We start from the raw sequence: 13,897 nt of genomic DNA on the forward strand, positions 1-13,897 counted from the left end.
GACCCTTAGGGCTTCCCTTCAACTCCCCAGTTTACAAAATTACGAAGTGATAATAAAATCACCGAGTACACCTCTCCCCCGGCCCTCGGAATCCAATGCCCAACCCCTCCATAACCAACCGTTCCCTCTCCTCCCACGTCTCTCCCGCCCCCTCCAAATCCACCACCAACCCCCCGCCCCCCCGCTCGCGCACCCCGCTCGAATCAAACTTCCACCCGCGCTCCTTCTTCACGAACCGCCGCAAGTCCCGCTCGAACGTCTTATCCCCGGACCACCCCAGCACCGCGCACCCCACCGTCCGCCACGGCGAGATGATGATGTCCACGCGGCGGTGGGGATTCCCCTTTCCATTCTCCAGAGTATACCCGGTGGAATGCGCATCCCCACCCTCCGGGCGTGGATCAGGATGCTGCCAAACAACCAACCCCTTGTCCAGACTATCAAACATCTTGCGGCCGACCGCATTATCCGCACGGTAGGGGATCGTCGCCTGCTCGCGCGCAGAGTGCCCCTGGTGCAGCGCCAGCGTATGCGTGATCCAGCCCTCCGCCTCCAGACTGCGCAGCACCGCCCCGATCAGGTTCTTGGTGGCGTCCTCGTCGCGGTGCGTGAGGATCAGGTCCACGTCGCCCGAGAACGGCTTGCCGCGGCGGTGCGAGCCCGTGATGATGCACTCGACCCCTCCTCCCCCTTCATCTTTATTGTCAGAGTGTGTGGTGATAGTGGTTGGGTGGCGGTGGCTGCGTTGCTGTTGTTTCCGAAGATCGATGACGGCGTTAGCATGCCGCCGCACCACGGCCGCAATGCCCTCCACCTCCTCCCGCGGAATCCCCTCCTGGAATTCATCGTAGAACTTCACCCCGATCTGCTGCACCCGGCTCAGACTGTCCCACCCGTACTCGATGATATCATCCAAAGACCGCCACCCCCGCTGGAAGTAGAACTCCCGCGCGGTTTTGGCCCCCACGCCCCAGATGTTGTAGAAGGTGTGCAGGGTGGCGAGGGTGGGGTCGTGCGTTAGCGGGTGCGTTGCGGTTAGTCGCCCTCCTTGGGGCTGGGGTGCACCCGGTGTGTCTTGCCCGAGATTGGCGGGAGATGGATCCGGTGGACGCGGTGTATTCTCCCCGCTGGAGTTGGAGCTCGGGCTCAGCTGCTGGAACTCGTAGAATAGGTTCGCGATCTTGGCATCGCACCCTGGTAATGCTGCTACTTCGGCGGGTCGGCGGAGCGGGTAAGGGTATGCGGCGAGGCTGGCGATGGCGGTGCTGTAGGCGCGGACGCCGATTTCGTCCAGGGTGAGCTCGCGGATGTGGCGGATGGTGAGGAGTTCGTTGATGAAGGCTTCGTTGGGTGGGTGGAGCGGGGTGGAGCGGAGGCAGGCGTAGGTGTTGTGGGGCGCGGTTATCCAGGATGGGGGAGGTGGGAGATTGCCTAGGTCTTCGGCTTCGGAGGTGGTGGTGCGGTGCAATTTCGGGGGGTGGGAGGTGGCAGGGGGCTGGGTTCGGGGGTGATGTTGTTGCTGGTGGTGGCGGGGTTGGTAGGGGCGGGTTCGTTGGGGTGCTGGGGGCTGCATGGAGGCGTCTGCTTTGGCGCGGGCGAGGATTGATGTTTGCGTTTGCTTCGTTGGGGGTGGGCTGCGGTGGGCTGGACGCTCGATGCGTCGCGCGTGGTAGACTGTGTACTCCTCGGTTGGGAGGATGGTGTTTGTGCGCAGGCAGGCGTGGAGCCACTCCAGCTTGACGACTGTCAGGGTGGAGGTGTCTGGGGTTGGTTTGGCAGGTGCGTGGAGATGCGTAGAGGAGGCATGGCTGCTCATCCCGTCTTCCTCGTCCTCTGTCTCCGTGCTGAGGTCGATAACCTCCGCTTCCCCCGGGGCGGACGCATAGGCATTGCCTCGGCGGCGTTTGGCCGGCGGGGGCTTTGAAGACCCTTGGGCTGGCTCAGTCCACACGCCCAGCGTGCGCAGTTCCAGTGCTGCGCGTTTGGGCTGGCTGAGCTTGCCGAGGATGAGAGCGGCCTCGTCGATGTCGTAGGTCAGCCGTGCGTTGCGGCGAACGAGCTCCTCTTCGATGTCGTGGAGGGACTCGATGGTGAGGTGCGTCTGCAGGACGAAGATTGGCGGACAGGCCGAGAAGTCGGGGGTCGATGGGTCTGGGTCGTCGTTTCCTGAAGGAGAGTCTGTCTCGGACATGCTTGATATGTACAGCGGGGGTTATGTCATGGTCTTATATAGTGTAGGTTATATCGCTCCGAGTATATCCCACATTGTTATATCCCACATGGTGGATATAGACAGAATGTACATAAGAGACGTATCTAAGGAATAGTGCGAATATACTGCGTTACTGCATGTTCAGTTAGGATGTGCTTGAGTAGTGTCAAAAATTGGCGCTTCAGTTGTGATGACTGACGTCAGTCAAGTCTTCTGCCTCAGGCATCAACTTATGCCTCAGTGGATCCGGCATTTCACCTAACAGGCTGACAGCCGATACCGGCAAGTTCAATAATGCCTGAGGTGTCGATCTATCCAATAATATTCCCCACTGTTCCTCTATTATGATCACCCTCAATCTATAGAGGCTGGCTGTAAAGCGTTCCGGGGGAGAACCCCCGGACCCCCCTTCCTTTCAGCTTCCCAGCAAACTCAATATATATCCTATAATATAACTATCTGGGGGAGAATCCCCAGACCCCCCTTCTCTTCAGCTTCCCAGGACCCGATAAACCTCTCCATAACTCTCCAGAAATAGTGTGTAACCTCCTCCCCACTCGAATATCAAGTCCATAAATGCCTCAGGTGTCAATATATCCAATAACAATCAAAACTTTTCCTCTATCATAAACATCCTCCATCTTCATTCAAAGGCTGGCTGTGAAGCGTTCCGGGGGAGAACCCCCGGACCCCCCTTTCTTTCAGCTTCCCAGTGAATCCAATCCAAAGCCAAGTAATAATATAAGCATCTGGGGGAGAACCCCCAGACCCTCCTTTCTTCCAACCTCCAGTACCCTATTGCAGTAAATCACCCCGAAGGCCCCCCAACAGGCGCAACCGAAGCCGTAGCCCCCTTCCCCCCAGACCCAGATACCCCCTTCCCCACCTCTTCCCTTTCCTCACCAACCATGCCCTCCCCATCCGCAACCTCATCCCGATACCCAGCCTCAGAACCCTCAACATCCACCCCAAACCCCCGTCCCTTCCGCCGAGCCACCCACCGCCTCCACGGCCCATAAACAACAACACTCAGCCCCCCAATCACCAAAAAGCACCCACAGATCCCCCCGCCAATGGCATCATAATAATCCCCCGCCACCTGCACGCCGTCCCAGAACCGGCCGGTGGGGTTCGCCACGTTCAGCACAAGGGTCAGCACCTGGATGACGCCGATGACAATGGCCACGACCACCGTGAGGCAGGTCAGCACGATCGAGTAGTACAGGAACGCGACGGGGTCGCGGTGGTTCTTCTGCTGCTGCTCGGCGTCATGCTCCTCCGGCCCGGAAATGAGGGGCGCGTCCGACGCGGCATCGCTCTTCGGCGGCAGGAAGTTGGCCGACGGCTGCACGTACAGCGAGAGCATCAGCGCGCCGTCCGTCGTGTCGAGGAGGCACATCCCCGCTGGTTCTCTGCGTTAGCTTTACCATGTCTATGAGGAGGGTGATGGAAGGGACGGTACCGGTAAACAGCGCCGGGAAAATCAGAATCACCCAGAAGTTCGTCCCCTTCGCCGCCTCGACGGACGAGATCCCCAGCAGGGCGATCTCGGAGGAGGTGTCGAATCCTAGCCCGAACAGGACGCCCAGGGGGTACATTTTCCAGGGTCTGCATCGTCATCAGTATGTTTGATCTGCAGAATGAGAATGGTGGTGGGAGGGCAGTACCGATCAATCAACTTGAACATCCGCTTCAGCACATTGAACAACATCCCGCCCCCCTCGATCTTCCAGATCTCGTCCTCCCGGTCTTCCGGCAGATTCAGCACCTTCTGCATCTGCCGGTACAGCTTGTACAGGATGTAGGCGTTCATTAGCCCCAGCAGAATTAAAAAGGCGGCGCTGACGGACGTGCCGATGATGCCGCCGATGGTGCTGAAGCTGTCGAAGCGCGAGGAGATCGCTGCCGCGGTGGCGGCTACGACGATGGAGGTTATGATTACGATTCTGCGGGGGATTAGTATCATTATCAATAGGGGATGGGGACAGGAACAGGAGAAGTACGTGGAATGACCCAGCGAGAAGAACGTCCCCACGGTCACGGGTTTCTGGCCGGTCGCCAGTAAGCGCCGGGTCATTAGGTCGATGGCCTTTATTTGTTTTAGTCATATTTTACATGAAGAAGAGAGGAGGGGAGCGTACCGAGATATGATCCGCATCAAAGGCGTGTCTCAGGCCGAGGGTGTAGGAAAGCACGGCGTTGGAGACTAGGGATCTATTCCCCGAGCCTAAGGTCAGCCTCTCTGCTATAGTACCATTGGCGTGCAAGTAGGGCTTACGGATGGTATCGCTGTCGCGTTCATTAGCATCCAAACAACCTAGACACAGCATAGATAAGTGGGGGCACGTACCAGCACAATCGCCGCGGCAATCCACACGACCACATTCAGGAACGCAATGAACAGGATAATCCCGATTGCTGGCAGGGGGATCTTGCGGATGCCTGGCAGTCGGCGGTGGGATTTCTCGGCCTGCCGGACGAGGGCCTTGGCGGTCCATCTGCTGCGCCCGGGCGTGTCGTTGTCATTGACCGTGCTATCCACGGGGTCCGGGGAAGGGTCCCGCATGGTTGGAGGGAGCAGCCACGGGGACTCGGTCAGCTATTGAAGCTTGATTGTTGTTGTTGTTGTTGCTGTAGTTGTTGCTGTTTATAAGAATTGGGGACGGCGTGCTGATGAAATCGGTGGTAGTCCGTGGTCAACGTGCGGGGGAGGAGGACATACGGCAGGATTTGAATGTTCGAGAGGAGGGGCAGTATGCAGGAAAACTGGTTTTGATAAGGCTGCGATAAGAATTTTTAGATGGGGGAATTATCAATCCCAACAACCAGTGACAACGTAGTGGATCACCTGCGAGGAATCGGCTTCATGGTGACTGGTTAGTTGGTGAGTACATACTTCGATAGCTACTGGAGGTTCGGTGCAGTGGAGCTTGGGAATATTTTCTCCGCAGTGTCGGAGCGGAATGTTTCGGAGGTGCCCGCTGTTGGCCGGGATGGGTTTTGCTTGGCCGATATCGTTGTTTTTGGAGTATGATTTTCGCGGGAAAAAGTCTGGTTGACGCTCTTTTGGTTCTTCACTGAGCTTTATTCATTCTAGATTATAATACATTGAATCAACGTGGCTAGGAGCCTTCACGGCAATTGCCATGCCGGGGGGCGCCGATTTCTTTCTTCCCCGCCAAGCTTCTAATGTACAAGACAGTCCTTGGCATGGACTAAGGTTGGAGTCATTCATTCTTGACTCCAAGCAGCACGATCATCTATGCCACCATACCTATCGGGTTTCCCAAATGGCACTAAGCCGTAGTAGCCTCCCCTTCCCATCCATGCTTCATCGACCCGACTCATCAACCCGATCATTTCGGAGTCGGGATGCTGACCTGCGATTCCGGCGGGAAGTTACCCCACAAAGCTACGGCCTGTTGGTCCGTTTGCCGACATACTCGGGTAGCTCCACCAAACCAAGGCATCAATGGTCTCGTTGGTTGGATGCGACCGTGGCAAGTGGAGTGTTTCAACTGCCAATCCTGCCGGGACATGGTTAGTATAAAAAGTCTTCAAGACACCGTCTCGAGGATTCTCACCTTGGTCCTGGTGGGAGTATGGCTTGGGTGTAGCAGCTCAGTTCCGCTTTTGATTGTGCACTTCAACTTCTACTCTGTTGAAGACGAAAAGAAATGATGTTTATTCTTGGACAGTCATGTTCATCACGCTGCAGCCATAACCGTAGGAGAAGGCGTCCATTTGGTGACGGTCGCTTTAGTGTGATGAGGGAAGTCCGGCCCGATCACCATGTTCCACTCATTCTGAGTGATAGGGGTGACATCCGACGCAGACAAAGGCGTCTTGGGCCCGCGCTTGCTGGGGATCACGTATCTGGTGGGCGGAGGGCCCTGGCGACGGATCGCACGGGTCGAGCGCGGCGACTTGCGCGGCTGCTCACCCTTGCGAAGCTGCTCGGCCTTCCGCGGAGGCTCGGCCTTGGACTGTGGGGGCAGAATGATGCCGTCCTCGTTGTATTGCTTCTGGTAGGCGTTGGCCACGTGGGTGAGGAGCTCGTCCGACACGTTCAGCTGCTCGTAGACGCGGTGGAAGAAGGCCTTGCTGAACGGGCGACCGTGGAAATCTTGGATAGTGCGATGCAAGAGCTGCGTGCAGGACGTGATGTATGATTCTTCGGGGGCCACGCCTCGGTTGGAGAGGATGCACAGGCGGCGCTTGAAGGTGTAGATCCGGTCGACGTTGAGTAGCGTCAGGCCCTCGCGGCTGAAGATCACCTCGTTCTGCATGATGGATTGCTGCTTCAGGTAGTCATTGGCGGCGCTCTCGTACAGACTTCGATTCAGCGCATCGATCCAGCTTTGACCCAGGGAGAACTTGATGGCTGCTTTGGCCACCATTCGGTAAACGATCGGCCAGGTCATGGCGTCGAGCGGGGTGATGGGGATGATGATGAGGTCGGAGGGCTCGCCGGTCGGGTAGGGCTTGCCCCGGCCCACCAGGAGCGTAACGTGCATCATCTTCTGTTCTAGCTTGGCGGAAATGTACTCGAGAGCCGGGATGATAGAGGGGGTGAGGGTCTCCGAGTCAAAATTGAAACTTGGGGAAAGAGGGGACGAGATCATATCAGGACTGAGACTTCGGGCTGGCACATAGACGCCCGCTGGGCGAGGTAGACGCACGCCAACCATGGTGACAAAAAAGGAGTGAGACTTTAATCAAGATAGCTGAGTGTGGTAAGGTAGGACCACTTTCAAGTCCAGGCCACACTGACAGTTGGGCAAAGAGCATGAAGATCACGGCCTGAGGAGGCAGGCAATGCAGGAAATATAACCCTGTGTGTTGATGGTCAGGGTTCAAAGAGGGGTAAGCCCGGCGACGGAGGCAGACCAACGCGGCCCCCCCTTCATCTCCCCCAAATTGGGTTATTTTCGGAAATCTAATGATAGCAAATTCCCTACGACCACAGCCAATAGATCCCAAAAGTCGAGGACCCGAGGAAACGGAACCCAATGGGCGGAGGGTTAAAAATACATTTAAGCGCCCGTCGTGTGCCGTCTCCAGCATGGCTGCAGCCGCTTATGCACGTTCCACACCGTGTTCCCGTGGTCATTGGTGGATTCGGCAGATGGAAATTGACCCTCCGGGCATCTGGTTCTGACGTCTTGCTCAGGGACAGCACCACTGGATGTAGTGTTGGGATCCACATGAGGCCAGCAGCGACGGCGTCCTGGATCTGCAGCTCGCCGAAAAGGGCCATCAGCCACTACAGGTCCTGGGATGGAGGATTAGTTAGCCGTGAAGGCATCCCCATTCGCGTCACCAGGAACCCAATCAACGGCAATGTTACACGCCCGCCCCCGCTGTGATTGCTTTCGGAGAACTAGCGCAGCAGCTGATAAGAAGTTGCAGGAACTATTGATTTCCTGCAGATGCACGGCGGTATCTTTGAGGCCTTGAGAGGGTGGGCTCTGGGATGGCGTGGGCAAGGTTCACATTACCCCGCTCGAGGCATTGGATCGCGTTGTCATGCTTCCTCATAGGATTGGATCTGGACCTCATAGAGAGTTCCGGGTGTTGTCACAAGGCTGGATGGACCAGAGGATACCCGACGGATGTGATCAGAATGCGAGAGTCGGAAAATGTGGCTTCCATACGGTCGGGACCTTTGCCGCTGGTGAGATGGCAGGATGATGTGTGCAGTCACTGCAGTGGCACCCGTAGAATGTGGATCGGACGATAACAAACTGGACCGGACGGGTAGTCCCACTTCTGTCAGGTGGAGCAACTTGACGATGACGATGTAGAGATCTATACAAACTTGAAGAGGGCGGAGAATGTCAATAGAAAATATTTGCGACCTGTCAAGTGAAGGTTTTTGACATCCATGTTTTGGCTGCTTACTCTCCTTGGTGGTGGCCTTCCGCAAGGCTGGCACAGTAGGGAATGCAGGTAGTCGTAACTAGTTGGTGGTCACCGTCACCGCCCGGTCATTTCTTTCAGTCCCCGTCATCGACTGTCCCTCTTCATCCTTATCTTGCATCCATCAACCAACCACTCATCATTCCACAGAACGGTCAAACCAACACCACTCAGTCCATCACCAACATTCTCTAGCTTCATCACCGGTTGATTACCAGAAAATGCCGCTCTCCCAACACACCGCGCTCCCCCACGTCGCCAACGCCTTCGGCACCATCTTCATTGGGTTCGGGGTCAACGCGCTTCTCCGCCCCGAGCATGCCTTGACCTTCTTCGAATGGGCACCTCCCACCACACTCCCCGAGCAACAATTGGTCAAGAGCCTCGTCCACATCTACGGTGTCCGCGATATATTCATGGGTCTCGTCATTTACGCCGCCTCCTTCTACGGGACGCGAAAGTCGCTCGGGTGGACGTTGCTGGCTGGGAGTGCGGTGGCCTATGCCGATGGGGCGGTCTGTTGGACATGGGGGCAGGGACAATGGGGCCATTGGGGTTATGCTCCGTTGATCACGGCGGTCGGCGCTGTGCTGGCTGGGCTTTTGGACTGAGTTTAATTGACAAGGGAGTCGCCTCAGCAGTCTGGTATGATGAAATGTGAACATCGTATGCGAATCAATCTTCGATGTGGAATTTTAAGCCAAAAGGCTTGAGAGGGCTCGCCTTCTGTACTGTAAGTTGGGTATAATTGAGTGGACTATAATGTCCTCACGAGGCTGCATGCATTGTTAGTAATCACCCTTGCCAAGGCGATCAAGCCTCGTTGACCGACCGGAGCGTCCCAGTCCCCAGCAGTTGTAGTGTCTTCATTGATCAACTTGTTTTGATAAAGAAGCCTGCATATTATGACTCAAACCATGAGCGAATCAGACAGCAACAGGGATGACAATCTTCCCAGCAGACAGGATACCACATTCGGTGGGATATCTGATCCGACTGGCGAACCCGAGTACCCAACGGGCACCAGATTCTGGCTGCTCATGCTCACCCTGGCTGCGGTCCTCATTCTTATCAGCATCGACATGAACATTGTTGCCACAGCCGTTCCCAGTATAACTGACCATTTCCACACCATTGCCGATGTGGGCTGGTATTCTTCCGCCTTCCGGCTCTGCCAGTGCGCCTTCCAGTTTGTTTTTGGTAGAGCGTACCAGCTCTTTTCAATCAAGCGTGTCTTCCTGCTCGCCAACGCCATCTCGATAGCAGGCTCACTGCTCTGCGGTGCGGCCACGACATCGCTCATGCTTATCGTTGGGAGGGCAGTCGCCGGCCTCGGCACGGCGGGCTTACTGGCTGGATGCTTCGTGATCCTCGTCCACTCCACACCTCTCCACAGACGGCCCATGTTCACAGGAATAATGAGCGCCATCGAAGGGCTGGCCACGCTCTCCGCACCCCTCCTCGGTGGAGCGATCGTGCAATCCATCGGCTGGCGCTGGTGCTTTTACCTCAACGCGCCCATCGGCGCCGTTACCCTGCTATTGACGATGTGCTGCTTCTCCGACCCGCCCAACCCCGACCACACCACCCATCTTACCTTCAAACAAAAGCTCTCCCAGCTCGACCTTCTCAGCAACCTCCTCTTCATTCCCGCCCTAGCCAGCCTCTTTCTGGCTTTCTCCTGGGCCGGAACCAAGTACCCCTGGTCCAGCGGCCCGGTCATTGGACCCCTTGTCGCCTTTACCGTCTTGATGGGCGGCTTCATCTACAACCAACACCGCCAGGGCGACACGGCCGCCCTCCCCCTCCGCATCCTCAAACACCGCAGCATCATCGCCGGCAGCACCTTCATCATGTGCGGCAACAGCACCGGCAACGTCCTCGAATACTACCTGCCCACCTACTACCAAGTCGTGCGGGGCTACACCCCGGCCCAGAGCGGGTACATGATGCTGCCCATCATCATCGCAGGCACCATCGGCGCCTTGGTCCACGGCTTCGGCACGAGTGTCTTTGGCTACTACGCCCCATTCATGGTGATCGCCTCGATCATCATGCCCGTCGCGGCAGGGCTGATCACCACCTTCGAACTCACCACCAGCCTCGCGCAGCTGATCATCTACACTGCTTTTTCTGGATTAGGATACGGGATCGGATTCTCGGGCCCGCAGAACGCCGTGCAGACCGTTCTCCCGGCGGAGGATATCCCGCTGGGCACGTCGGTGATGCTGTTCGCGCAGTCTTTCGGGCCGGCGGTCGCGGTGGCGATCGCGCAGGTGCTGTTCGTGAGTCAGCTGTCGCGGAATTTGGGGGAGGTTGTGCCCGGGCTGAGTGCAGCGGAGGTGGATCGCATGGGGCTGACGCAGATCGTGACGGGGTTGGCGTCGGACAAAGCGGCGGAGGCGCGCGGGGCGATCGATCGGAGTATTGTCCAGACGTGGTATCTGGTCGTTGGGCTGGCGTGTGCGACGGTGGTGGGGAGTTTGGGAATTGAGTGGCGGTCGGTGAAGGCGAGGCGCGGGTAGACTTACCACCCTCTATACATCATTTAATTCGGACGGAGGTTCTACCGCTGTCGGTATGATAAGTGCAAGGGCTGACTCGGAGGCTTCATCCTCAGGAAAGATGGCGCTCACCCCAAGACTCCGGACTAGAAGATGCGCTCGATGCGTTGGTGATCGGACACCGCGTTCGCCTCAGCACAGCATTCTCGTAAGTGGGAACGGTAAAGCCACAGCCAGCCTCTCTGCTTGAAGCAAACCGCTGTTCTGGAGGGACTAGTTCACTAAGTACCAGCGCTGGCTGGGTTCTTCCGACGAAGAAGGGTGTTTCCACTCACTCTCATCCCAGTGTCGTTCCCCCACATCACGAGCTAGGACTCTAAGACTTGCAGTCTTTTACAAGCCTTATGGAGACTTTCTCTTCTTGGGTTTCACCATCCGTGACTTGTCGCGGGTGTGTGGTCCTCGTTCTTGTTGCGACAACATCCAATGCCTCAGGCAGAGTTGAATGTCCTTGCCTCAGGTCACTGATCTGGCACAGTCTCGTTTTTGATGGGAGAATGGTGCAAATGACGGGGATGCGAAACTGCTCAACGGCATTCCCCTTATCGGCGAGGACCGACTTCAGTGCGTGCGGATCGAAGGAACGTAGATTTCCACAAGCTCGACCTGGCGAATTAGGCGGGTTCGTACACCGTCGGTTGTTTTCCATTGCGTGACCGTCAACAGTCCTCGGTCCTTGTCGATCAGGTATACGAAATTCAGATTTTTGTGCAGTGCGGAGGGGAATGGGACTAGCTGCCAGGGCTTGAGGTTGTATGCTTCAGAGGCCATGTGACGGATGGCTCTTAGCGTAGCAGATGCTTTTTGGGGAGATGGCGCAGGGTGGGTGGAAGAAGCAGTACCACCTTCCTGCACAGGGCCAGAGATACAGTGCAGTACATGCCATATATTAGCAAGAAATATTGATTCAGCTCACCATCCACATGTTGATTGCATAGGCCTCGGTTGCCCATTGTTGCAATAGATAATCACCTATCCGTCTCTCTTATCAAACGATAACTTGAGCAGGGCATTGATCACTGGGCCAAGAACCGTGCGCTCTGCGCTGTCGTCTGCAAGTTACTATTATCTATCCGTTCCGAAAGTAACCCAGAACCACATCCTCGCCGTCCACCTCTCTATTCCGCTCAAACGAGCCTTTGCAGCAATGTCGTTTTGGCAGTCGTCCGCGTACGAAGCAGGGTCTTGATAGAAAGGATCCTTCTGGTAACACTTCAAGTCCCACCGAGAGGATTAGCCACGGACAACGTGTTGGGGGTATTGAATTTATCTTTTACTGATATAAGAAAGGGTATACAAGTTGACGGCGGATCTGGAGGCCGCTTCGACGATGCTTTCGGCCAAGGGAGGAACCAGCAGGTCAGGCCCTCGTCTTTCTGCCCAGATAGCTCCATGTAGCTGAATTAATCACAAATCCACTTCCTCCTTGACAAGCAGGCGCGAAGAGATCCACGTGACCCACCGGATCTCGGGTCCTGCCTTACTCTGCACCTGCCACTATTGTGAGCCGGCAATGATGCAACCGAACGGAACCATGAAGCAATGATGCCATTCTGACCGGAAAGCAAAATGGCTCGTTTCCCACCAGATTTGTCCGAAACAGAGGTCTCTCGTTACACCTAGAACAAAGCACATTCTTCCAAATATCTCGCACTCATGCAAGCCCGGCAGTTCCATACAGAATGACTTGTCTTTCCATGATACCCACGTTCGCGAGAGGCAGTCGCCCCCCCGATTATGAGAGCCAGCCCAACCGTTCGATGTCTAATGCTGAAGCGTCGAGAATATTCCACGTCCCCGAGATTCTAGAAGCTATTCTTCTGGGTCTGGACATCTACACACTATTGATTTCAGCTCGAGTCTGCACTCATGGAACTCCCTTATCAAATCCTCCCGCAAGATCCAGCAAGCACTGTTCTATATTCCCGTCGAAACGCCGGTGCCACACCACCCACGCACCAAGAACCCGTTCATCACCGACATAATCTGGCCCGAGTTCATCCACCGCCAACTACTCTCATACACCCGACCCGGAACCGCCTGCTGCTTCGAGATCCCGGACATGGCGTCCAAAAAGCGCGAAGCGGCGTATCTCCGGCCCGAGGCCAGCTGGCAGAACATGCTTCTCCAGCAGCCGCCCAACTGCATTGTCCGTCTGTGAAACCCGAGACGTTCCGACGTGCGGTACCACAATTATAGCGATACCGCCGACAGCCTCGTGCGGTGGAAACCGAAGGGAGACTACCTCCGATTGAAGCATGTGGTATACTACATCGACGCGGGAGCATTTACACCATCCCCTTGGCCGTTCCTATGCTTTGTTAATGGATGGGAACTGCATAGGGTCGTGAGGAAGCCTGAGCGACGCGATAAAATGAAGAGGAGCCCCGATCTCGGGCGGTATTTGGCCAGTTTTGATCTTACTGTCAACACCGCTTCTAAGGGCTGTTGGCCGGTGGTGATTACTCCCCCTGACCAACCTCGACGGACGGGCCGTTCGATCTATCTCCCTTCTTGGTTCAGCCGAAGGGATGTGAGATTATTGGAGGACGAGTTATGCTAGCCTAGTTTGTGTTGTTGACCTACTACCATCACTAGTCTTTGTTCGCTTGGCTGGGTCATTCTCCGTATGTTAGAAAGGATTCTGAGATTTCATGTTCCCTTTCAGTGTAAGCATGATGTTCCTGAGGTGTGAGCCATGCTAGCTTGACCTCAGTTGCTGTTCGATTAGTACAATCATAAATATCAGTTCTTCTGTGAATTTGCGAATTCTTTGTTCGTATCTCTGGTTCGAGATCTGCGAGTTGTCATCTACATCCGGTCAACAAAAATCAGCATAAGCAACTCTCGAAGAAAGTGAAATATCTAGCCAAGGCGAACATTCAGCCCTTGAAACAACCAGGACAATGCGTGACAGAGACTTGAACTCCGGTCATCTGCATCTTGTGTTGGTCCCATTGGTGATTGTCGTGACTTGGGGTGACTCATCATTGGGCTCTGTTGGACACCTTATCCATGCTGCCGGTGGTGCTTTGTATAATGCTCCTACGGCTTCTTACAGCTGCTATTGGATATGCGCTATGAACTAGCAAACTTTGTTTCTATTTCAGCTATCCGGTATGGATTCATATCCCAGGTCTCTAGAGATGCGTTGCACTCCGAATGATTCATTTTCCGAGAGTTTGTGGTTCTGCTTCTG

At 55.7% G+C, this 13,897-nt stretch overlaps 6 protein-coding genes across 6 annotated transcripts; 3 read left to right on the plus strand and 3 right to left on the minus strand.

Annotated features, from left to right (window-relative positions):
* Positions 1-58: 58 nt before the first annotated feature.
* BO95DRAFT_476385 (NicO-domain-containing protein) lies at positions 59-5,092 on the minus strand (the record flags this gene model as incomplete). The annotated part of the gene is made up of 10 exons (XM_025589927.1): positions 4,563-5,092; positions 4,491-4,501; positions 4,354-4,426; positions 4,216-4,301; positions 3,880-4,158; positions 3,675-3,820; positions 3,268-3,616; positions 3,187-3,216; positions 2,412-2,478; positions 59-2,101 (listed from the first exon to the last, which is right to left on the minus strand). The coding sequence occupies exons 1-10, from the start codon at positions 4,776-4,778 to the stop codon at positions 59-61; spliced, it is 3,300 nt and encodes a 1,099-aa protein (XP_025438240.1). The 5' UTR covers positions 4,779-5,092.
* Positions 5,093-5,838: 746 nt separating this feature from the next.
* On the minus strand, positions 5,839-7,080 carry BO95DRAFT_260197 (uncharacterized protein). The gene has a single exon (XM_025581495.1). The coding sequence runs from the start codon at positions 6,901-6,903 to the stop codon at positions 5,920-5,922; it is 984 nt and encodes a 327-aa protein (XP_025438241.1). The 5' UTR covers positions 6,904-7,080; the 3' UTR covers positions 5,839-5,919.
* Positions 7,081-8,355: 1,275 nt separating this feature from the next.
* Positions 8,356-8,745, plus strand: BO95DRAFT_372522 (DUF4267 domain-containing protein; the record flags this gene model as incomplete). Its single annotated transcript, XM_025583009.1, has 1 exon — positions 8,356-8,745. One exon carries the CDS (start codon positions 8,356-8,358, stop codon positions 8,743-8,745), a length of 390 nt encoding a protein of 129 aa, XP_025438242.1.
* A 145-nt stretch (positions 8,746-8,890) lies between these two features.
* On the plus strand, positions 8,891-10,837 carry BO95DRAFT_260231 (MDR family MFS transporter). Its single transcript, XM_025581496.1, has 2 exons — positions 8,891-8,921; positions 8,980-10,837. Exon 2 carries the CDS (start codon positions 9,040-9,042, stop codon positions 10,657-10,659), a length of 1,620 nt encoding a protein of 539 aa, XP_025438243.1. The 5' UTR covers positions 8,891-8,921; positions 8,980-9,039; the 3' UTR covers positions 10,660-10,837.
* Positions 10,838-11,259: 422 nt separating this feature from the next.
* Positions 11,260-11,623, minus strand: BO95DRAFT_467614 (uncharacterized protein; the record flags this gene model as incomplete). Its single annotated transcript, XM_025589305.1, has 2 exons — positions 11,260-11,547; positions 11,615-11,623. 2 exons carry the CDS (start codon positions 11,621-11,623, stop codon positions 11,260-11,262), a joined length of 297 nt encoding a protein of 98 aa, XP_025438244.1.
* Positions 11,624-11,845: 222 nt separating this feature from the next.
* On the plus strand, positions 11,846-13,247 carry BO95DRAFT_517766 (uncharacterized protein; the record flags this gene model as incomplete). The annotated part of the gene is made up of 2 exons (XM_025591923.1): positions 11,846-11,868; positions 12,553-13,247. 2 exons carry the CDS (start codon positions 11,846-11,848, stop codon positions 12,857-12,859), a joined length of 330 nt encoding a protein of 109 aa, XP_025438245.1. The 3' UTR covers positions 12,860-13,247.
* Positions 13,248-13,897: the final 650 nt, after the last annotated feature.

This window comes from Aspergillus brunneoviolaceus (genome assembly GCF_003184695.1).
Source record: "Aspergillus brunneoviolaceus CBS 621.78 unplaced genomic scaffold BO95scaffold_75, whole genome shotgun sequence".
NCBI classification, from domain to species: domain Eukaryota; kingdom Fungi; phylum Ascomycota; class Eurotiomycetes; order Eurotiales; family Aspergillaceae; genus Aspergillus; species Aspergillus brunneoviolaceus.

What these genes read in the sequence shown, in the direction of transcription:
- BO95DRAFT_260197 (XM_025581495.1), bottom strand. Translation starts at nt 6,903, where the DNA reads ATGGTTGGCGTGCGTCTACCTCGCCCAGCGGGCGTCTATGTGCCAGCC.
- BO95DRAFT_260231 (XM_025581496.1), top strand. Translation starts at nt 9,040, where the DNA reads ATGACTCAAACCATGAGCGAATCAGACAGCAACAGGGATGACAATCTT.